The following is a 24,972-nucleotide window of genomic DNA, read 5'->3' as shown; positions in this document are numbered from 1 at the left end:
TGAGGACTAGCAGGGAGGGGAGGGACCTCACAGTGTAATGAGCACCGTTTGCGTGCTTGTCAGAAAAGGGGAATGTCAGGTTTATCCTTTATGCCCTTTGCTGCCAGAGCCGTTTTTGCATTTTTAAAAAAAAAATTAAAAAAAATAATTTTAGGCCTGAAAATTAAACAAAACCCCCAAACATATGTGATATTGCTGCGATCGACTGCAGCAGAATTGATTTTGGGTTGTTATGGTCATAGCAAGAGATATACAGCTAAATAAGTTCTTGGGGTTTTTTGGTACTATTTTGGGCCAGTTTTCCTTTGATAATAATTATTAAAAGAAACAAAAAGGAAATATCCCTTACAATTCACCACCAAATAAAAGCCCAATTTGTCCTGAAAAAAAACGCGGTATAACCAAGGGCGGACTGGCCATTTGGAAACTAGGGCACTGCCCGAGGGCCCAGGGTCAGTTGGGGGCCCCATGAGATGCCTCTGGTACCTTTTTCATAGGTTTTTTTGAGTTTGGGCAAGGACACAGGGGCCCCATGATCCCGTTGCCCGGGGGCCCCATGAGTTGTCAGTCCGCCCTGGGTATAACCAACCTGGATACACGAAGTAGTTGGAATCATATGTACAGTTTTTCGAACGCAAAGTTGCAAAATTGGGTCTGGGCATTAAAGCAGCAGCAAAAAAAAAAAAACCTGTTCTCCTCGGAGGGTGAAGTCATCATGTACTAGTATGCACCGTATACTAGCACATTATAGCAGACTTACCTGTGAAACGGACCCCTCCAGCAGCAGCCTGTCACCGCTGACTGGGAATGCATCTTCACTCAGTCTTTTTCCAGGTTCGCTGGCTGCGGCCGCTTGAATGCCTGACCCGCGATGACATTACTCCTGCTCATGCGCGTGGGAGTCACGGTTTGCGACAGGGCTGTGGAGGTACAGCACGGGTATGCTGTTCCATCAGAGCGCATGCACCAGTAACGTCTCCAGAGGATACACAGATAAATATCTCCTAAACAGAACACTTTTAGGAGATATTTACGGTACCTACAGGAAATCCTCATTGTAGGATTATCTATAGGTACAAAGGTTTACTCCCACTTTAACCACTTCCAGTCCGGACACTTTCACCCCCTTCCTGTCCAGGCCAATTTTCAGCTTTCAGTGCTATCACACTTTGAATGACAATTGCACGGTCGTGCAACACTGTACCCATATGAATTTTTTAGCATTGTTTTGAGACAGATAAAGCTTTATTTTGGTGGTATTTATTCACCACTGGGATTTTTATTGTTTTTGCTATGTAAATGAAAATGTCCAAAATTTTTGAAAAAAAAAGTGTTTTTATTATAAAATTTTGCAAATAAATAGTATTTCATTATACATCTTGGCCAAAATTTATTCCGTTATCTTTTTAGTAAAAAAAAAAAATAACCCAAATTAGTTTACAACCAAAAAGTATAATTTTTAAAAAAATGTTATATTATTATTTATGTTTTTTTGTGTTTTTTTTACATACTGTCACCCTAGCAGTACAGTGTCACCATGGTGACACTGCACTACTTGTGGGGGGTGATGAAAATGTTTTTTTTTTCTACACTGATTGCTTTTACACCCATAAAGGATGTAAAAACAATAATTTCTCCTTCTCTCTGGCTGCATTCTTGCAGCCATTGAGAACTACTGTGTGAGCTGTGATTGGTCACAGCTTGTCACATGGTACAAGGCTGTTGTGAATAGCCTTGTACCATGTGACCTCTGTTATCGTTCTCAGATTTCACACGTAGTAAGCAATGATGTCAGAAGTGACATCATTGCTTACTACTCTGCATGTGATCACTGATTGGCCAATCGGTGATCATATGATCGGGACCTCGCACAGAGGTCCCGACCGACGATCAGTGTTCCACTATGTCAGGAGGACACAGCGGGCACGGGATCGAGGTGCCGCGCGCTCCCATGGAGTGCACACAAGCAGGGTGCGGGGAGGCTGTTTATAAACATCCACCCGCCCCTGCACTGCCACCATCCAGCCGTTTATATACAACAGCCGGACGGGAAGTGGTTAAGGTTTCTTTTACTCTCGGTCATGAAGGAGTTAAGGTGCCAGGAAACCTGGAATTCTCTTTTTTTTCTCTCTGAACACAGTCAACACTTGAGAACACAGATTTAACACACTACAAAATACATCATATTTAATTTATACAAATAGGATATTTACAGTTTTTGCCATTCAACAAACCAATGAGCTCTGTATTGAGCTACGTACAGTGCCACTGATTAGAAAGAAATCCTGTACATTACATTGTCTGCCTGGCCATCTCAGAGCTTTGTACAATGTTGTGCTGATGGGAGGACCCACTTCCAGGTCTACTTGGCCATGTCTATAAGACTCTGCAGGGACGTGGGCACCCACGTTTTCTCTCCCTGGACATACACAACGCCTCTGTCTATGTATATCACAATGCGGTTGAAGTTGTAGAGTTGTTTGCCCTCGTGCTTCTTGCCAAACAACGGCATGAAAACAATATTGTGCTCCTCTGCTTTGGACTGGATAAGGTCCTTGAAGTTCATGGGCACTGTGGCGACCCCAATGCCTCTCTGTGCGATGCTTTCTGCTTCTCGTCGCTCCTGCATGGCCTCGTACTGGAAGTCTTTCCTCCTCTCGGTCTGAGTCAGGTATGCGATACTTTCTCGGGCACCTGGCTGCATGTATGGTCCTGCAATAGGGATCAAAGACAAAGGCTTACATCCAGCAAAAAAGGACAGAGGGTGGAAATTGGTTTTGCAGTCATTCAAAGGAAACCTGAGCTGAAAAGTAAATATCCTGCCTTTGCCAACCTCCTCTTGAAAATGCTAGGATCCTGGCTGTTTTCTGAATTTATGGAGTGGCGAGAAACCGCCTCCCCACTTTCCAGGTCTCCCACTGCATTCTGTTGTTTTTCCCATTGGTCCCTACGACACTACAGAACACATTGGGGGAGATTTACCAAAACTGGAACACTCAGAATCTGTTGCATTTGTGCATAGTAGCCAATCGGCTTGTTTAAGGTTTGACAATAAAGCCTGGAAGCTGATTGGTTTCTATGCAGCATTGCACCAGATTTTGCACTCTCCAAATTTTGTTAATAACCCCCATTGTGAAAATGGGGCCTGAAGATCGACCTAAAAAGCACAGCGGGGGACCAGAAAGCAGAATCTGACACTGTCAGATTCTGAGGTTTATTGAGCTGGTGGTTTCTCTTTACTGCTGCTGAGATTACTTGTGCAGGAAGAGGTGACCATTAAGTGTCGACTTTACAGGGAAGTTTTTGTTTCATAGCTTTAAATCTGAACTGAAGCCTTACCTTTTGTTTTTGCAGTTTTAGATGTTCCTTTCCTCAACTTAAACTCACAGTGTGCATTAGATCCTGCAGCAAGGCAGTAAAGTCGACCTAATTTCCTGGCCAGAGGGTACCCACCATCATCTAGCTCTTTTCTCTCCAGCCTGACTTTTCCTTGCCCGCTCTTTTCATTCATTGGATCTCACTTCCTTTGATCACAGGGGCTTGGAGTCACATAAGCAGTCTGCATGTAATTACAACTTGCCCAGGAGCTCCCTCTCTTCCAAACTTGCATCTGATTACGTAAGGGCTGAAGGCTCTGAAAGGGAGTACTGAGGCAGGGTGCTGTGATGATTTTGTGAAGCTATGTACAACACTGCACCCTCCCACCAGCCATGATCTTCCTGCATTGCATAGATAATCATATAGAACCAGTAATGACTTTTGATATTGATGAGAGGGAAGGGGGAAGAAACCAGGGAAGGCAACAGTGATTTTACCAAATATTGCCTTGCTGACAGGACTATCAGTTCATATAGTACATATCTCCACTCACCAACATTGGAGGCCACAGCTCTGTTCATGATGTCTAAGGCCTCGTTGAAGCGCTCTTTGATACCAGGATGAGCCAACACCTGATCTGAGAACATGGACTTCCAGCCCAGGTACCATTTGGTGATCTCCTCATAGTTGGGATTATTGCTGAGCCAGGAACACAACACCTGTTAAGAAGATGAACAATAAAAATGATATTCATATGATGTAATGGAGTAATATATATTAGGGTGCCTGGCTGCAGGACAGAAGAATAAGGAAAAAAAAACGTTTTCTTGTTTTTATTTTTTTTTTACTTTTAGGCAGCAATTACATGCCTGTGTAAAGTAACATTATAGCAATGTACAGGTTTATGTGCACTGCTGAGCCATTCATCTAAATAGCACCCAATGCACTCAACTGTATGTGTAGCCTCCCTAGCGGTCTGATTATGTCCATGTTTCTGTGCTCAAAGCAGTACATTTTTTTGCATGGAAATATGCATTTTTTTTATTGTAGACCTGTAATTTTTAGGAATAACTCACTGAAATCTGTCCGAACAAGAGTCTAGTAAACATCCCGGGTATGATAAAATTTGAAACATGAAATCATAAATTATAATTTAATAAATAATCATAAAAAATAATAATATAATAATAAATTTATTTCAATAATATAATCAAACCAAAAACACTGAAATTTGAAATATAGCGCCAAGTTCGCACATCACTGAGCAAAGTCACAAAATCGTTTTCAGTGTCTGATGACTAATTTCCCCCACAAATCATTATCACTCAATTCTGCAAGTAGTTCTGATTTACTATCGCTGTTCTCTAGCCGGTCTAAAACCGCTTTTGACCTAAAGGGACACTTTTTGGACGCCATGGACGTTTCTCAGTTTCCAGGCAGAAAGAACAGTAAAAATGCAGGCAGGGCACAGGACAAAGCACTCGGGACAAAATGTATGTGAAATGGTTTGATACAGGAATGTTTTACTATACGATTTTAGTGAATTTAGTGAATGTCGCTTTTTGACATTTTTAAATTTCCTGCCAGTTCCGTCCCCCGTATGTCCCGACATCACAGGGAACGGAACCCGGAAGACAGATGCCGGCATCGGCCGGAGGACATTACAGGGGACACTGCAGGAGGGACATCGCGGGAGCGCAGGACAAGGTAGGTGAAGAATAGATCCTGGAGCAACGCTGCAGGGTATTCCCGAGTGTAGCTCGGGGTTACCACTTGTGGTGCTGAAACTTTACCCCGAGCTACACTCATGAATACCGCCAGGGAGGTTAAAACAAAAAAACATTTTGTGGCGCACTGCGTTGCCAATTATTTTTTTCCCTACTCTGAGGTGTGCTGACAACCTACTAAAAATAAACAAGCTTCCCTATGGCCCTGTTTTAGCTTGTTGTACAAGTTATCCCTGCAGTGTTGCACTGTATAGGTTAAATACTCATTTAGCTGGGGGGGTACAAACAAGCACAATGTATGACCAACAATCTTCCATTGTACACAAGAACAGTAAGGGACACCCACATTCCAGAGCGTTGAACAATGGAGGAAAGTGCTGAGCGCCAGGGGGACTCAAGGAATAAGGTCATTTGTACATGTTCTCGCCCCTTGACCAAAAAAAAATGATTGTTTAAAGGATAAGTTCACCTTTTAACAAAAAAAATGATAAATGCACATAAAAAAAATGTGCATTTATTATTTTTTGTTTATGGAGCCTCTAAAGGATTTCACCAGCGATCAGTAGATTGCTGGTGCCATGCAGGTCTCCCCCTGACCTATCCGTATATCTGCTTGCTCGTACAAGCAAGCATATACTACTGACAGGAAGGCTCAAAGAACTACAAGCCGAGGGCCACAAAGGCTGATGGGACTTGTAGGTTTCCCATTCACAGAATGTTGTGAGTGAATGAATGAATGACGCGGCAGGGAGGGCGGAGCCCTGCTCGGCCTTGGTTTTTTAAATTGTGACAACTAGCAGGAAGGAGAAGATCCCCCGCTAGCTGACACAGCATCGGGAGGGTGCGGGGGCCGGTCAGATCGTAACATGTTATAGGTTACACTCTGAACATGGGTGTAGGATGTAACATGTTACGAAAGGTGAACTGATCCTTTAACCCCTGTAGTGCACAGTACTGCACAGTTGGAGTTAACAGGAGGACAGAATTTTGAAGCACGGGAAAAAAATTTGTTAATGCATCACAATAGAATGAACTGGTCCCTAACATTTCAGCTGTAATTTTCTCATTTCCAAAAGCACAAACCCCCCCCCCCCCCCAGCTGCCAGGCTTTCCAATCTCTGGCTATTACACTTTCTGAATCACTAACCCACAATAAGTATGTAGCACACAATACTACTCCTGATTGGATACCTGTGAATGACTTGAGGAATAGAACAAACTAAATCACCATGGCAGCCAGTCAACTAGCATTTTCAAGAACATATCAGGAAAGTCCACACCCCCTTTTTTTCTCAGCAGATCAAAGATTTTAGAGTAACTGAACTGTCCCAAAAGTTTGGCATTTTTTTGAATGCTCAATTAAACAAGTAACACAAGGTCAGCAAAATCAGGCTCTTTACACCAACATCACAAACTAGTGGTGCACTGAAATGAAAATTCTGGTGCCAAAACCGAAAATTCAAAATGCCCTTGGTTGATAACAGAAATGCGCAGTTTTTAAAAATGAATATTTTTTTTTGGAAAAAAAAAAAAATATACACCCAATTTTTTTGTAAAATATGAAAAAGGATGTTACTGCGAGTAAATAGATACCCAACATGTCAACCTTTAAGATTGCGCACACTCGTGCAATGGCGTGAAACTGCGATACTTAAAAATCTCTATGGGTGATACTTTAAGAATTTCTACAGGTTAGCAGTGTAAAGTTACAGAGGAGGTCTAGTGTGAGAATTATTGCTTTTGCTCTGACGTTCGTGGCGATACCTCACGTGTGTGGTTTGAACACCATTTACATAGGTGGACATGGCCTACCTATGAGTTCACCACGGGGGGGACGGGGGCACTTTACACTATTTTCCAAAAAATTTATTCAATGGGTTTTTTTTTTTTTTTGCACTGTCCCTTTAAAATTTTTATTCACTTTTATTCTTAATCACAAGAAATGCATGCATCCATTGTGATAGAAATATTTAGTGACAGGTCCTAATATGGAGAGATGTGGGGTCAATAAGACCTCACATCTCTCCTCTGCAATGTAAAGCATTGGATCAAAAAAAAAAGCATTGATCTAGTGCTTAAAAAAAAAAAAAAAAAAGCCTGGAACAGGAAGTGACATAACTCTGGTCCTCCAAGGGCATAGAGATGAGTGGAAGCCATCTTTCCTTCACTAATCTCTATGCCCAGCGTCGAGATCGTTCCTCAGGTAAGGCTGAGAACTACCAAGAGGTGGCCGATGGCGGCAGCAGCTGTAGTGAGGGGCGGTGGCGAGGGGTGGGTGGAGTTGAGGGTTTTTCAGCACCTGTATCGGTGCTTTTCTTCATATCGGCCGGCGACCGAAAGGGGTGTTTTCGGGCGAAACGTTTCGGCCACCAAAATTACGGTGCATCCCTATCACAAACTTCAATAGCTGTAAAGATGCACAGGCAACAAAGATTTTAATGCTAGAATGTTACCTTTGTCTCTTTAACCCCTTCACGCCGGAGACTCCTGGCCCTTTAAGACTTTCAGAAGCCGGGAGGCGGGGCGAGGTTTAGGGTCATGTGATCGCCGTCACGTGATCGCCGTCACATGATCGGGAAAGGTCCCGATCGAAAGAGGAAATCGGGACCTTTCTGTGAGTACTGGACATGTGTGCTGGGAGCTCGCTCTCGGCACATATGTCCTTTTTTAATAGAACGCAAATGTGCGGCCGCTCGGCGTCTAGGCCCAGATCCCGGGAGGCCACACATTTGCGTTCGGCCGGCGTGAAGAGGTTAAGACCTCTAACTATTAGTGTAAATTATGTGTTTTGTAAGATATTCTAATATCCCTGTAAGCATAAACATCCAATCCAAATTGATTGGTTCCAGATGGAACAAATTATACCAGTTAGAGAATGAAGCATGGAGTTGAAGTCAAAGAAAAAGCAAACCTAAATCTCTGACAGCCCACAGAAGGACTTAAAGACGTAAATCCTAGAGAGCAGTACCCAGGGAGTTTATAAGTGTTTGGAGCACTTGCAGCACCAGGCAGGGTCTTTCTAGCTGTGCCAGGCTACGATGGTACACAGTATCAGCCCAGGCTATAATCCACTTACCTGCAACCACTTAGGGAAGAAATGTTTCTCCAGGAGCCCTACGAGGCTGGACAGAGAGATCATCCCCTCCCAATCCATCACCCAAAGGAAGACGTCCATGTGCTGCTGATGTGGATTAATGACAAATTCCCCCATACACATGCCTATCAGACACAAAAACAGCTCCAATAAATAAATGCATACAAGTGCGACAGTTAAAGATAAATGCACATTTAAAGGACTACAGGAAGCTAGAAGTCTTGTCTCTAAATATCACCCAAACCGTACTCTCCGCTCCTCGCAAGACCTCCTACTCTCTAGCTCCCTTGTCTCCTCCTCCCATGCTCATCTTTAGGACTTCTCCAGAGCTTCCCCCATCCTCTGGAACGCTCTACCCCAATTTATCAGACTATCGCCTACTCTGCTCACTTTTAGGCGATCTCTGAAAACCTCTCTTCAGGGAAGCCTATCCTGCCCTCAGCTAATAATGGAATCTTCTACTCTTCCTACCAGTCCATCCCCCACAGTTACTACCATTTGTACCACTAGTCCCTCCTTCCTAGATTGTAAGCTCCAAGGAGCAGGGCCCTCAAATCCCTCTTGTATTGAACTGTATTGTTGCTGTATTGTCTCCTGTTATATTGTAAAGCGCTGAGCAAACTGTTGGCGCCATATAAATCCTGTATAATAATAATAAAAGTTAGGAGCTCACTGGATTTCTGGCAGATCAATAGATATTATTTTGTGCTTGCAGTGTTTTTAAAGTGACAAATCATGAGGAAATGTGCATGTATTGCAGAGATGTACTGAACAATAGTATTTCTGTACTCAATGCCAAGTCCTTTTCTTACACTATACAATTTTCTGCTCAACTTCCTTTAGATTTACCTTCAACTATGTTTTGCAAGAGCCTGCCTAATTGGATACAATTATAAGTGTTGTTAGGTTTGACCTCCTATTAACCTCCTTGGCGGTCTGATTCTTTCCGATTTTTTGTGCTGAAAGCGGTACATTTTTTTGCATGGAAATATGTAGTTTTTTATTGTAGGCTGTAATTTTTAGGAATAACTCACTGAAATCTGTCCGAACAAGAGTCTAGTAAACATCCCGGGGATGATAAAACTTGAAACACGAAATCATAAATTATATTTTAATAAATAATCATAAAAAATAATAATATAATAATAATAAATTTATTTCAATAATATAATCAAACCAAAAACACTGAAATTTGAAATACAGAGGCAAATTCGCACATCGCTGAGCAAAGTCGCAGAATCGTTTTCAGTGTCTGATGACAAATTTCCCCACGAATCATTATCACTCAATTCTGCAAGTGGTTCTGATTTACTATCGCTGTTCTCTAGCCGGTCTAAAACCACTTTTGACGTAAAGGGACGCTTTTTGGACACCATGGACGTTTCTAAGTTTCCAGGCAGAAAGAACAGACAAAATGCAGGCAGGGCGCCGGACAAAGCACTCGGGACAAAATGTATGTGAAATGCATTGAAACAGCAATGACATCAAAAATGCCATTTTTTAAAAATTTCAAATTTCCCGCCGGAGTTCCGGCGCCCATACGTCCCGACGTCACAGGGACCGGAACACGGAAGCCGGATGCCGGCATCGGCCGGAGGAGATGGCCGGGGACGCTGCAGGGGACACATAGCGAATGCGAAGGACAAGGTAAGTGCTGCAGGGACCCCCTGAGCAACGCCGCATGGTAAGCCCGAGTGTAGCTCGGGGTTACCGCTTTTGGTATAGAAGTTTTACCCCAAGCTACACTTGGGAACACCACTAAGGAGGTTAAATGGTTTTTGGTAAATCTAAACCAAAAATCTCAAGAAAATTGTATAATGTATGGCCAGCCTTAGAGTCCACTGAGCAATACAGGAAAGTCATTAGCCGTTAGATTGTAGTGCTGCCTACACTGGGAAACAAAAAAAACAGTAGGCCAGACTAACATAACCCTACAGCAGTACAGAGAGAATGATTAAAACACAGCAGGGTGGGACCTATTCCATATAATTCCCAAAAAGGCCAGTGGTCACACAGAGACCAATAGAAAGGAGGAGCTAGCAATTGACACTACTAGGAGTTGTCAGAGTTTTCAGATCAGAGTAGTCTGGAATTCAAAGATTTGGGGCTCCCAAGCTGCAGAAGACAGCAATTTAATTTCGCTGCTTTTTATTCTTTCCATGCTGGATTTGGCTCACTACCCTTGCAGTACAATTGAAAAGATAACTCACCTAACTTGGGCACAATGTTTTTCACCATGAAGGCATCCCAGGATCCCGGGGTGAAGACGTCCTTCCAGGGTTGTAGGATTAATTTAGCAGAAGAGTCACTGGGATGCCACTTCTGCAGGGCATTGGCCAGCTTGTTCCTGATTGGGGAGAACAGGGGCTCCAGCCGGGACTGCATAAGTGGCAGCCAGGGGTGGATCCATGAGTGGATGGGTACGGTGTCTGTCAGCGGATTCCAGTTCTCCACCTTAACAATAAAAATACATTAATCAGCTTTCTGTGTATACTTGGACATCAACTTATGCTTAGGGGGTGAAGACCATGTAAACAAAAACCAGCTGTGACCAGAGTGCTATTATTTATGTTGCTATATAGTACATTAACCCCTCGCCCTCCAGAGGTTTTCCCCCCCTTCCTGACCAGGCCATTTTTTGCGTTACGGCGCTACATCATGTTAACTGACAATTGCGCGGTCATGCAACGCTGCACCCAAATGAAATGTACAGCCTTTTTTTCCTACGAATAGAGCTTTCTTTCGGTGGTATTTGATCGCCTGTGTAGTTTTTATTTTTTGTGCTATAAACGAAAAAAGACTGAAAATTTTGAAAACAAAAAAAACAATATTTTTGACTTTTTGCTATTAAACATGACCGGTAAAAAAAATTTTAAAAATCAAATTTCGTCATAAATTTAGGCCAAAATGTATTCTGCTCTATGTCTTTGCTAAGAAAAAATCCCAATACGCGTAAATTAATTGGTTCACGTGAAAGTTATAGCGTTTACAAATGGCGGTATATATACTGGAATTGTTTTAGTAATGGCGGCAATCAGCAACTTATAGCAGGACTGCGGTGGGCATTCTGACACTGGGAGGGAACTGACTTGGTGTCACTGACATTCCCAGTGACACCAATACAGTGATCAGTGCTTATAAAAAGCACTGACAGTGTACCAATGACACTGGGCAGGAAGGGGTTAACATCTGGGGCAATCAAAGGGTTAACTGTGTGCTGTTTTACTATGTGGGCTGTGTGTGCTTTACACTATAAACACACTGCTTTGTAGTGCTGTGCTATGCAGAGCCATACAAAGTAGTGTGCAGGAGCTGACAGGAGAGATCTGTATTGTTTCCATACAGGTCTCTCCCCTGTCAGAAATACTCGGAGATCGCCGGGTGCTGGCAGAGAATCACCTGGTAACTGACAGCTGAGGCCGCAAATGGCGGCGTGGGTAGGGCACGCGCCCCCCCTACCCAGAACTGCAAAATCATGTATATTTATACGTGATTTTGCACACCCGTACCGCCCTGTAGCAGTATTTCTGCTATAGGGCGGCGCGGAAGCGGTTAAGACATACATTACCATTTTATGGACTGAGTTCATATGATGGAAACATAATACATAACCATTTACAGACAACAGAAATCTCTTAACCAGTGTTTATGGAGCTTACAATTTGATTTTCCTATCATACCTATACAAAAACAGAAGAATGCGATCTTTATGAGAACCAGTCACATCTACCGCAAGCCTAAAAGAAACTTTCATCTGGTGGATAGAAACACTATGCAGGATTTTAGATAATTACATGGGATGGATTTTATAATTAGGTCACATTTTTTGAGTATGTTATAGAGAACATCTACAAATATTAATTGTAGTTAACAAATTTCTTATTAAAAAAAAAAGAATTAGTCCTGAAAAATAGCAGCGCACTTCCTGTGCCTTAATTCTTGAAAACATATCTACATCTATCTTGTCTCCATCTGCTAGTCTCAGGTTTGGAGTGACATCTGAGATATCACTACTATTCTCCTTGCTGGGGAGGAAGCTGTACCCAAGGGCCTACAGTGCAAGGATCTCCCTTGCTCTGCTACATTAAAAAGTTTCTAAAACATTTTAAGGTTTTTTACCTTAATGTATTCTCTGAATAAAGGTGAAAAAAAAAAAATTTGTGTCCAGGATTTCCCCTCAGCCCTGAGTGATCTCAATCCAGCGCTGTACCTGAGAGCAGCAGCTCTCTCCTCCCTCTCCCTCCTCATAGGGCAGATTGACAAGACCTCCTTCTCTCTAGTTCCCTGGTCTGCTCCTCCCATGCCCGCCTCCAGGACTTCTCCAGGGCATCACCCATCCTATGGAACTCCCTACCCCAATCCATCAGACTATACTCTCCTCTCCTTTAGGTGCACCCTGAAAACCCACCTCTTCAGGGAAGCCTACCACTCCCCCTGCTAACTGCCGATCTCCTCCACTCTTCCTACCACTCCATCCCCCACAGCTATTCCTCCCGTACCACTATCCCCTCCCTCCTAGATTGTAAGCTCCAAGGAGCAGGGCCCTCGAACCCCTCGTGCATTGTATTGTTATTGTACTGTCTCGTGTATTGTCTCCCATTGTAATGTACAGCGCTGAATGAACTGTTGGCACTATATAAATACTGTATAATAATCGATAGCAGTAGGAACCATTGGCTCCTGTGGCTGTCGATAAAATCTTAGGACGAGGGAGTGAGGCCAAGTCCCCCCTGTCTGTGTCTATGGATGCAGACAGTGGTGCTCAGGAGCGGGCCAACACAAGTGCCCAATCGAAAGCAGCTTCCTATGGGTCACTTGCAGAACAAAAGGAGCCAGGAGCGCTGGTGAGGGACCATAGAAGAGGAAGGATTTGGGTTACTCTGTGCAAAACCACTGCACAGAGCAGGTGAGCATAACATGTTTAGTATTTTAAAAAAAAGGTTTAAAATCACTTATTTTATGGATCTGTGATTTCTTCATTACCCCACCAGTCATCAGATGACCAGTCCAGGGTGGGCAGATCTAACATTAGGAAACAGAGTCCTGATTTTGCTAAGATGGTCGTTGCCACATAGAGACAAAAAAAGAGACATGATAGTCAGTATTGGGGAAAGGATTAGCTGCAGGGAGCCTACAGGCCTACTAGTCCTTTATCCTGTGCTTGCCTTTTTTGCCACAGTTTCCAGAGTCCGGATACTCTGTCTACAAATGTGAATGAACACTAGACAAATAATGAAAACTCATTGCAGTCTGCGGACTAGACTGGAGCAGCAGAAGTAGGGAAGGGAGAGTTAATAGACAAAATTGTACTTTGTCCTGCAGAGACTGAACTAGAGTTCCTCTATTCGTTATCTACCCTTTCTGCTGGAGATTAAAAAAGTGGTGCGAAAAAGAATATTCAAAGCAAAAAGTTACAGCTAACATTAGGTGGTAGCTTTGGATACAGTGCTCCCTACTAATCCCCCGCTCACAGTCAAATGATTGGCTTTAGTTTGAGTCCTCAACAATTATTCCAAACCTGTGACCAATGTGAAATGTGTACGACATTCGATCAGAATAATCTGGAAGCGTACCTCCTTCTGCAGTTTGGGGAAAATCAGCTGATCTAATATATTGTCTAGAATCCAAACAGGGAGCAAGTGGACCCAACTGTCCAAGAAGTCCACCATGGGGGCACAGTTCCTAGGCTGCCATTGGGAGATGATGTTTCGTAAAAAGGGAACCCATGTTTCCCACAGGAGCCTGAAAAGAAACAAGAAGAGTCATTTGAACTACACTGTTATTAATATACTCAGGTGCCGACATTACATATTACAGAAGATGTCAATGCAGTGAAACAATGTAAACAACACAGCCAGATCTCCACTGACAAACAGTGATTCCAATGTAAGTGGCTGACTTTCTTGGGTGTTTAATTTTGCAACCTATATTTCATTTGTTGTTCATAGGCCTGGAAGCTGAATGTTCTAGCGCTCTGATGTCAGGGACTCATCAGTGGCTGTAGTAATGACTGGACGTTAGTGAGAGTTCTTAAGCTGCTCATGACAAAGTGACAATCTCTTCATAGTGCCTCAAGGCATAGCAGGTAGATCTCCATTTATAACATATTAACCACTTCAAGTCCGGATACTTTCACCCCCTTCCTGTCCAGGCCAATTTTCAACTTTCAGCGCTATCACACTTTGAATGACAATTGCGCGGTCATGCAACACTGTACCCATATTTATTTTTTAGCATTTTTTTGAGACAGATAAAACTTTATTTTGGTGGTATTTATTCACCGCTGGGATTTTTATTTTTTTTTTGCTATATAAATGAAAATGTCCACAAATTTTTTAAAAAAAGTGTTTTTCTTATAACATTTTGCAAATAAATAATCTTTCTTCATACATCTTGGCCAAAATGTATGCAGGTATCTTTTTAGTAAAAAAAAAAAAATAACCCAAATTAGTTTATAACCAAAAATTATAATTTTTCAAAAACATTTTTTTACATTTTTATATTATTTGTTTTTTTTTTGTTTTTTTACATACTGTCACCCTAGCAGTACAGTGTCACCATAGTGATACTACTTGTGGGGGGTTATGAAGATTTTTTTACACTGATTGCTTTTACACCCATAAAGGCTGTAAAAGCAATACTTTTTCCTTCTCTCTGGCTGCATTCCTGCAGCCATTGAGAACTACTGAGTGAGCTGTGATTGGTCACAGCTTGTCACATGGTACAAGGCTGTTGTGAATAGCCTTGTACCATGTGACCTCTGTGATCATTCACAGATTTCACACGTAGTAAGCAATGATGTCAGAAGTGACATCTTGCTTACTACTATTCATGTGATCACTGATTGGCCAATCAGTGATCACATGATCGGGACCTCACACAGAGGTCCCGTACAACGATCGGTGTTCCACTTTGTCCGGAGGACACAGCGGGCACCGGAGCGCGGTGCTGTGCACTCCCAGGGAGCGCGCACAAGCGGGGGGCGAGGAGGCCGTTTATAAACCCGACCCTGCACTGCCACCGTCTGGCCGTTTATATACAACGGCCGGGCGGGAGGTGGTTAAGCTGCTCATGACAAAGTGACAATCTCTCCATAGTGCCTCAAGGCATAGCAGGTAGATCTCCATTTATTACATATTAAAGTAGTAGTAAAGCCTTTTTTTCCCCCAGACACCAATGTGTAATAAGTTGGAAGTAATAAGTGATTACTTCCAACAAAGTCCACAAAAACACATTTTAATCTTTTACCAGATACATCCTCCTGCTTCCCCAAACTTCCAATCATGGAGGGCACACTCATACCATCACCACCAGTCACACGATTACACTTCTACAGGTCTCATTATTCATTGCGGCAGCACGCATGCGTACCCCTTGATTATTTAAGTTTGGCTGATGTGAGGACATTTTCAGTGTTGGCATGCACAAGCAACCTTAGCGGACTACACACAAAAGATATCTGAGATAGCTATTACTTTCAAGTCCTTTTTCTTGGAGAATCTGCTTGGTTTCCAAGGCTGCTTTCCTTCTGGGTGCATACTACCCTAAACATTAGAAGCACTTGGCACATCATCCATCCCTGTTCAGCCGCAGCAGCTTTCAGCCTCTGAGTTTTACAAGCTACCAGTAGTGGGGCTGGAAGGTGCACCTATGTCATTCAGCAGCAACTAAACACTAGTCCCATGCACTGGAGCTAAACGCCCAGCAAGTATGAGGCTTGAGAGGAAGGACCCATCATGTTATCAAAAGGACTGAAGCAAACAGGTAATTTTTTTTTTCTTCAATGGATCTCAAGAGGGAAAAAGGGTGTCGAAGAAACTCAAGGCTTGCTTAAAACAAGCGTATCTTTAAAATGCAGTCTGAACACATATGCAAGAAAAATGACTATTTCAATAAGCCACATTTCACCATTGCAATGCTTTCACATGCATGTGATAAAAATTACAGCTGCATTTATTTGCACCAGAATGCATGGACACAAAGCATATTTTTGCACAACCCTGAAAGAGTTATTCTGAAACTGCATATGATTACTGCGTCAAAGTGCCAACATTGGTTAGCAGAGATTAAATAGCGGATCTTTTCACATTTAAGGGGGTCTGCAGTCTTCTTTTGAATATTTTAGATAGACAAGTGAAAGCAATCTGCTAAAGTAAACTATACATAAAACATGATAAAACATTGTATACAGTTGCAAGAAAAAGTATGTGAACCCCTTGGGATTACGTGGAGTTTTGCATGAATTGGGCATAAAATGTGCTCTGAACGTCATCTAAGTCACAACAATAGAAGAACACAGTCTGCTGAACATAATACTACACAAACATTAGATGTTGCCATGGTTTAATTGCACATAACATGTAAACATTCACAGTGCAGGGAGGAAAAAGTATGTGAACCTTTGGACTTAATAACTGGTTGACCCTCCTTTGGCAGCAATAACCTCAACCAAACGTTTCCTGTAGTTGCAGATCAGACCTGCACAACCATCTGGAGTAATTTTGGACCACTCCTCTTCACAAAACTGTCTTAGTGTAGCAATATTCTTGGGATGTCTGGTGTGAATCGCTCTCCTAAGGTCATGCCACAGCATTTCAATCGGGTTGAGGTCAGGACTCTGACTGGGCCACTCCAGAAGGCGTATTCTGTGCTGTTGCAGCCATTGTTTTGTTGAATTACTTGTATGCTTTGGGTCATTGTCCTGTTGCATCACCCATCCTCTGCGGAGCTTCAGTTGGCGGACAGATGGTCGTATGTTTTCCTGCAAAATGTGTTGATAAACTCTGGAATTCATTTTCCCATCAATGATAACAATCCGTCCAGGCCCTGAGGCAGCAAAGCAGTCCCAAACCATGATGCTCCCTCCGCCATGTTTCACAGTGGGGATGAGGTTTTGATGTTGGTGTGCTGTGCCTTTTTTTCTCCACACATAGTGTTGTGTGTTCTTCCCAAACAACTCAATCTTGGTTTCATCTGTATAACAGTATATTTTGCCAGTAGTGCTGTGGAACATCCAGGTGCTCTTTTGCAAACTTCAAACGTGCTGCAATATTCTTTTTGGACAGCAATGGCTTCCTCCGTGGTGTCATCCCATGTACTCCATTCTTGTTTAATGTTTTCCTTATTGTAGATGTGTCAACAAAAATGTTAGAATGTGCCAGAGATTTCTGTAGGTCTTTAGCTGACACTCTGGGATTCTTCTTTACCTCATGCAGCATTCTGCACTGTGCTCTTGTAGTCATTTTTACAAGAAGACCACGCCTAGGGAGAGTAGCAACAGTGCTAAACTTTCTCCATTTGTAGACAGTCTGTCTTACTGTGGACACATGAACATCAAGGCTTTTGGAGATACTTTTGTAACCCTTTCCAGCTTCATGCAAGTCAACAATTCTTGATCGTAGGTCTTCTGAGAGCTCTTTTCTGCAAGGCATGGTTCACATCAGACAGTGCTTCTTGAAATCAGTAAACCCAAAACAGGTGTGTTTTTTAAGGGCAGGACAGCTGTCAGCAACACATCCAATATCATCACACTGATTGGAGTCAAGGTTGGCTCACTCCTGGCTCCAATTAGCTCTGGGAGAAGTCATTAAGCTAGGGCCTCACATACTTTTTCCTCCCTGCACTGTGAATGTTTACATGTTATGTGCAATTAAACCATGGCAACATCTAATGTTTGTGTAGTATTATGTTCAGCAGACTGTGTTCTTCTATTGTTGTGACTTAGATGATGTTCAGAGCACATTTTATGCCCAATTCATGCAAAACTCCACGTAATCCCAAGGGGTTCACATACTTTTTCTTGCAACTGTAGTTTGTAATTATCTATGTACATTGGGGTAGCCCCATGTGCTGATGTCCCTGCATGCCTATCAGACAGAGTCTACCTACTGAATACTATAGTACTTTTACTCTCACAATAATGTGATTTGGCATTACTGACATGTGTCCTAAAGAATCATGTGAAGGGTACTGATAGGTCCAGTTTGAGTGACAGCGGACAATCACTACCTGTGATACGAGTCCATGGCCGTATCCTGTGCACTATGGGAAAGATGACCTTCTTCCAGGAGATTCTTCCACTTTGTCATGACTTCAATGCCATATGTAGAGTCCTGAACAAACAGATAAAGACAAAAACAAAATGCTGATATAGGTAAGACATGTATATTTGTCTACATTTTCAGTTTACATGCCAGCTTGAAACTTTAAAGTAGCCTCCCTAGCGGTCTGATTATGTCAGTATTTCTGTGCTCAAAGTGGTACATTTTTTTGCATGGAAATATGTATTTTTTTTATTGTAGGCCTGTAATTCTTAGGAATAACTCACTGAAATCTGTCCGAACAAGAGAGTCTAGTAAACATCCCGGGTATGTTAAAATTTGAAACACGAAATCATAAATTATAAATGTAATAAATAATCATAAAAATAATATAATAATAAATTTAATTCAATAATATAATCAAACCAAAAACACTGAAATTTGAAATATAGCGCCAAGTTCGCACATTGCTGAGCAAAGTCGCAAAATCGTTTTCAGTGTCTGATGACGAATTTCCCCCACAAATCATTATCACTCAATTCTGCAAGTGGTTCTGATTTACTATCACTGTTCTCTAGCCGGTCTAAAACCGCTTTTGACCTAAAGGGACGCTTTTTGGACACCATGGACGTTTCTCAGTTTCCAGGCAGAAAGAACAGTAAAAATGCAGGCACAGCGCAGGACAAAGCACTCGGGACAAAATGTATGTGAAATGGTTTGATACAGGAATGTTATACTATGTGATTTTAGTGTAATTAGTGAATGTCACTTTTCGACATTTTCAAATTTCCCGCCAGTTCCGCCCCCCGTATATCCTGACATCACAGGGAACGGAACCCAGAAGACAGATGCCGGCATCCGCCGGAGGATATTGCCGGGACACTGCAGGAGGGACATCGTGGGAGCGCAGGTCAAGGTAGGTGCAAAAGGGATCCAGGAGCAATGCTGCAGGGTATTCCCGAGTGTAGCTCAGGGTTACAGCTTGTGGTGCTGAAACTTTACCCCGAGCTACACTCGGGAATACCGCCAGGGAGGTTAAGTGTAACCTCCTAAGAGCTGAGTTAGTAACCTAGAGATCTGCAGTATCCTGCAATGGATTATGAAATAAAATCAATCATCCACTACACACTTTTGTAGTGCATTCTGGGGTAGGACTGATAACATTTTAACTGAAATGTGTGGCAAGTTCACTTGTAACTCCACGGGTCAGACAGGCTGATTAAAGGCCCATCCGTAGTAAACTGACTCCAGCAACAATCTCCCAATGTGCATCAATAACTCTACAAACTTTGGAATGGCTAGAAATATAAAGGTCTCATCATTCTCCACTTTACCTACCCTTAGGGGGTTCCAGTCTTTGAAGTATTCTTTCACCAGAGGATAGACAAGAGCCACGGCCAGATCAGACTTCTCAGACATCTTGTACTCCTCATAGTATTTGTCTTGCAGCGTCTGGAAAACACGTGCGCACTCATCCAGCGTGAGTGGATTTTCACAGCCAGGCTGCAGCCTCTGTTCACAGTCCTCCACAGTCTTCAGGACCTGGCTCAAGTTGTGAATGGTCTTCTCCTCCCTCCCCAGAACTTCAGAGAGCTTCTCCAGCTCATGGGTCAGGTTCACCACCATGTCGTTCTCGTACTGCAGCTGCCGGTCATTCTGGATGATCTCCTGCTCTGTCATGTCAATCAACAGCTGAAGATTGTGCTCTAGTTCTGGCAGAACAAACCCTTGCGGCTTCTCCTCCTTCCCTGCTGGTGCTGTGCTATCTCCTGGCATGTTGTGCTTGTGTGAGAACTGACTGTAGCTATAGTAAACCTTCTGTTCCCGTCCGGTCATATCAATCACCTGAGGGACAAAGAAAAGAAAAAAAGCTAGTATGAGCCAATGAAAGTCATGATTAATAATAACTAATAATTCTGGTGGCTTTAGAGATCAAACAAACTGCTTGGGGGATTTTAAATATACCGTATATACTTGAGTATAAGTTGAGTTTTTCAGCACATTTTTTGTGCTGAAAAACAGCCCCCTCGGCTTATACTCGAGTCAACGTCTCCAGGTGTGGGCGAGATGACATGCCGTCCCTGTCATCTGGACACACCCCCGGGATCAATCCTTTCCGGTGATTGGCCGCCGGAACTGTAGCTCAGGAGAGGCACACAGGCGCCCAATCACCGGCGAGGAGGTGGAGCTTGGAGAGGAGGAGCCGAGCGGCACCGCAAAGATCAAGCGAGTGAAGAGGAGGAGAGCGGTCGGAGAAGGAAGACATCTGACCGGTAAGTGTGTACCATGGGAGAGGGAGGGAGCGAGCGAGCCCAGGCTGACACCAACGATGGGGCACTATTCCTCCCCCCACTGACACCAACGATGGAGCACTATTCCTCCCCCCACTGACACCAACGATGGAGCACTATTCCTCCCCCCACTGACACCAACGATGGGGCACTATTCCTCCCCCCACTGACACCAACGATGGGGCACTATTCCTCCCCCCACTGACACCAACGATGGGGCACTATTCCTCCCCCCACTGACACCAACGATGGGGCACTATTCCTCCCCCCACTGACACCAACAATGGGGCACTATTCCTCCCCCCACTGACACCAACAATGGGGCACTATTCCTCCCCCCACTGACACCAACGATGGGGCACTATTCCTCCCCCCACTGACACCAACGATGGGGCACTATTCCTCCCCCCACCGACACCACCGGCTTATACTCGAGTCAATAGTTTTTCCCAGTTTTTTGTGGTAAAATTAGGTACCTCGGCTTATATTCGGGTCGGCTTATACTCGAGTATATACGGTATTTTCTTTAAACAGACATAAATATTAAGTTGTGTTTTTTTTTAAAGTATGTTCTATGTCTACTATTTTCAATATGCATCTTTTACTTTGCAAAACAAGAATATCTTACTCCTGGTTTACAATTATGCAGCAGTGCGGGCCGTGTTTTGCACAGGCATGAGAGCCCATTCATTTGAATGGACTCCCGCACCCCATGATATGCAGGGAAGAAATTCCTGCACTTCTTTGGAAAACGCAGCCCACACAGGAACCTCGGTTCCCAGTACGGTTGCGCTTTCCAGTGTGCGTGGCGTGCCACTAGAACTAATGGCACCCGCCCATGGGTCCGCATTTCTCTGTGAGGATTTTCGTGCAGATCTGCAGCGGCACCCCCTCGCACAGATGTGAACCTAGGGTAACACATGACAATAAATTCTCAGAGCACAATGGGTTACCAACCCTCCCTCCCATGACCCACACAGAATTTCTAATGCAATCATAATGCTCCTTGTATCTGGAGAAAAGGGTACTGCAGACACTGTGATTCGATCAGTTTGTACATGGCTCTCTAAAGCCTGCTGCCAGCTTATGATATGATCCACAAATGTAAAACCTATTAACGATAGCATGCAGATGACATCACAATCTCCATCTCAACCAATCATAGGAAGTCTTGCATTCATTAATAAAAACACAATACTTCCTCTGAATGGCTGAGAATCTCTCAGCCAGATTCAATTTTGTTCCAGCAACAGATGGGAAGTCCCTGAACCACTGTCACTGATACAGATTGGCTCAAGCAAACCATTTTGAAAGTGAAGTAAACATGGAGTTAGGCTTTAACCACTTGCCTACCGGGCACTTTTACCCCCTTCCTGCCCAGGCCAATTTTCAGCTTTCAGTACTGTCGCACTTTGAATGACAATTGCGCAGTCATGCAACACTGTACCCATATGGAATTTTTTAGCATTTTTTTCACACAAATAGAGCTTTCTCTTGGTGGTATGCACTCGCTGCTGGATGTTTTATCTTTTGCGCTATAAACAAAAAAAAGAGCAAAACATTTGACAAAAAAAAGTTTTTCTGTTTCTATTATAAAATTTTGCAAACAGGTAATTTTTCTCCTTCACTGATGTGCATTGATGAGGCTGCACTGATCAGGTGGCATGGATAGGCTCTGATAGGCTACACTGATGAGGCGGCACTGGTGGACATTGATGAGGAGGCACTGATGATGCTGCACTGATATGCAGCAATGATGGGCACTGATAGGCGGCACTGATGGGCGCAACTGCTGGGGGGCACTGCATCAGTGCCAATCTGCTCTGTGACAACTGCCCGGCTGTCAATCACTGGGTCTCGGCCGGTAATTACTTGCCAGCGCCCGGGGATTTACAATGATCACAGATGGGGAGGAGGACTATTTTGTTTATTAACAGTCCTCCTCCCTATCGGCTCGGGCACACTGCTCTGGATGGCTGTGCACAGCCATCCAGAGCAGTGTGCTTACAGTGAAGCACCAACACATTGCCCCCTAGTAAAACACTCCCAGCACACAGTTAACCCTTTGATCGCCCCTCATGTTAACCCTTCCTGCCCAATGCTATTAGTACAGTGTCGGTGCTTTTTTTTTTTGCACTGATTACTGTATTGGTATCTATATCGCCATTTGTAAATGCTATAACTTTTATGTAAACCAATTAATTTACATGTTAGTTTTTTTTAGCAAAGCCATGTAGCAGAATACATTTTGGCCTAAATTTGTGACGAAATTTGATTTTTTTATTTTTTTTACTGGACATGTTTCATAGCAGAAAGTCAAAAATATTTTTATTTCTCAAAATTGCCGGTCTTTTTGTTTTTCATAGCGCAATAAAGAAAAACTGCACAGGCGATCAGATAAAAAAAAAAAAAAGAAAACACGAACGAAAGCTCAATTTGTGGGAAAAAAAGGACATAAATTTCATTTTGGTGCAGCTTTGCCTGACCGCGCAATTGTCAGTTAAAGTAACGCAGTGGCGTAACGCAAAAAATGGCCTGGTCAGGAAGGGGGGGAAATCCTCAGGAGGGCAAGTGGTTAAAGAGACCCTGTCACCAGGACATTAATTTCAACTATATTCCCATAAGATTATATGTTCATTGATCGTATTTTATGCATTTTGTTTACCTGTCAAAGCCTCCCTTGTGCAGACATCTAAAGCCCTGAAACTGCCATCTTGGATGTAATGTCAGCAGACCTCTATAGTACTACCCTTTGCTCCTCCCCCAGGAGCTATAAAAAAAGGTTATGTAGAAAGGTGAAAGGAGGGGAGCAGAGTTGGGCCACCAGAGAGAGCATATAGACACTCTTAGGAGAGAACATGGTTATGGCCTGAAGAGGGGAGGGGGCTGGGTAACCTATGTTGCATGGTACCCTGAAAATGTCAACCTATCTGAAAATGGGCCAAACTGCATGAGCCATTTCCCAGTATTTACCAAGCACATCCATACAGCAGAACTTACCTTGACTTGAGATATTTCTTTCTGAGGTGCACTGATGACTTTCCCCCCTTTCCCTTTGGCTTTTAGCTCCTCCACTGTCTTGTAGGCATACTTGGGCTTCTTCTTGATTCCACCAGGGTCTTTCCTCCATTGACTCAGCTCCTTCTGAAATTCCTGAACAAAAGACATAGAAACAAATGTTCACAGGTCCCTTACAATCCTTAAAATTAAAAAACAAACGATGGTTACCATCAGGGCTGCAAAACCACAGAGTCAAATCTTTCAATTACACGTCAGAGCAAAGCCCAAATTATATATACCTCGATGTACACACACCAACACACATACACACAGTAGCGAAAGTGCCACTTCATGAGGGCAGGAATCTTGTATTATCTTAAAGTGGTTAGAAAGTTTCAGCTCTTTAAAAAATAAAAAAAAATAAACATTTTATACTTACCAGCTCTGTGTAATGGTTTTGCACACAGCAGCCCCATATCCTCCTCTTTTCAAATCCCCTGCCGGCGCTGAGTGCCCCCAGAGCAAGCAGCTTGCTCTGGGGGCACTCGTGTGTGCTTGCTCCCAAGCCGCCTCTGTGTGTCTATGGGACACACATAGGGTGGTTCAGCCCCGCCCGTTCCCTCCTCCATGCGTAAGCCAATAGCTCCCACTGCTGTGTCAGCCATTTAGGAGAGACCCAGAAAAGCCTCGGCTCTCGTACACATTGTTGGATCGGGCTCAGGTATTAGGAGGAGGGGGGGGGACCTGCACACTGAAGCTTCAGCCTTTACAAACACTTTAAATATAGCTGGACCAGATTGGATTAAACATAAATGTATTGTCTGTGTGGAAAGATCCTAACAATGGGCAGCTTATGCTGCTTGGAACGCCATATGTAAGGTGGTGTAGGACTCAAATCTTCTTTGCCTTATGCGTAGCAATTTCACTGTTTATGTACAGAAGATAATGTGACAGTTCTCAGTCAGTCTAGAGCTGGAGGACTTGTGGCCAAAGCATAGGAGCATTAGGCTAATGGTTCTACCCCTATATGACCCGAGACCTAATAAGCACAGTGGAAGTCTGGTGATTAAAAATGTAAACCTCTGGCCTGCACAAAAGTAAAAAAATAAATAAAAAAAAAAACACATTTGCTGACAAGTGTTTATATATATATTTATATATATATATATATATATATATATATATATATATACATACATACATACATACACACACACACACACACACACACATATATACATATACATACACACACATACATACTAACCTCTCACTTTAATTAAACATTCAGCAGCTCTGATTTTTCTAAGACGGTCATGCAATTCTGATGTTGATCCTTGCAACTGGTAAGCTGAACCAACAGTGCATTCTGAACATCGTAGATTTAATTTCCTGCTTCTGTCATTGATTCAATGCTTTTGGGCAGTTTCAAACTGTTACATTGCAGTTTGGCTGCAGCGCGGGTATACCCAGTTTCCCATAGACTTTCCACTATGTCTTAC

General features: G+C 43.1%; 1 protein-coding gene across 3 annotated transcripts in view; it reads right to left on the bottom strand.

Moving 5' to 3' along the window:
* Positions 1–2,160: 2,160 nt before the first annotated feature.
* The window catches only part of TFIP11 (tuftelin interacting protein 11), a 35,189-nt gene continuing 12,377 nt past the window's right edge, over positions 2,161–24,972 (bottom strand). For all 3 annotated transcript variants that reach the window (XM_089684622.1, XM_089684623.1, XM_089684624.1), the window contains exons 6-13: positions 23,471–23,623; positions 19,518–20,024; positions 18,148–18,251; positions 13,713–13,881; positions 10,350–10,593; positions 8,122–8,264; positions 3,872–4,037; positions 2,161–2,712 (exon numbers count right to left, since the gene is read on the bottom strand). In XM_089684622.1, the coding sequence (XP_089540748.1) occupies positions 2,363–2,712; positions 3,872–4,037; positions 8,122–8,264; positions 10,350–10,593; positions 13,713–13,881; positions 18,148–18,251; positions 19,518–20,024; positions 23,471–23,623 (1,836 nt within the window). In that variant the 3' untranslated portion in view covers positions 2,161–2,362. The remainder of the gene's footprint in view (positions 2,713–3,871; positions 4,038–8,121; positions 8,265–10,349; positions 10,594–13,712; positions 13,882–18,147; positions 18,252–19,517; positions 20,025–23,470; positions 23,624–24,972) is intronic.

Source organism: Staurois parvus, unplaced genomic scaffold (genome assembly GCF_062004578.1).
Source record: "Staurois parvus isolate SC_StPar_1 unplaced genomic scaffold, SC_StPar_1.0 ptg000350l, whole genome shotgun sequence".
In the NCBI taxonomy this organism is placed as follows: domain Eukaryota; kingdom Metazoa; phylum Chordata; class Amphibia; order Anura; family Ranidae; genus Staurois; species Staurois parvus.
This window is presented reverse-complemented; position numbering and strand designations above follow the sequence as displayed.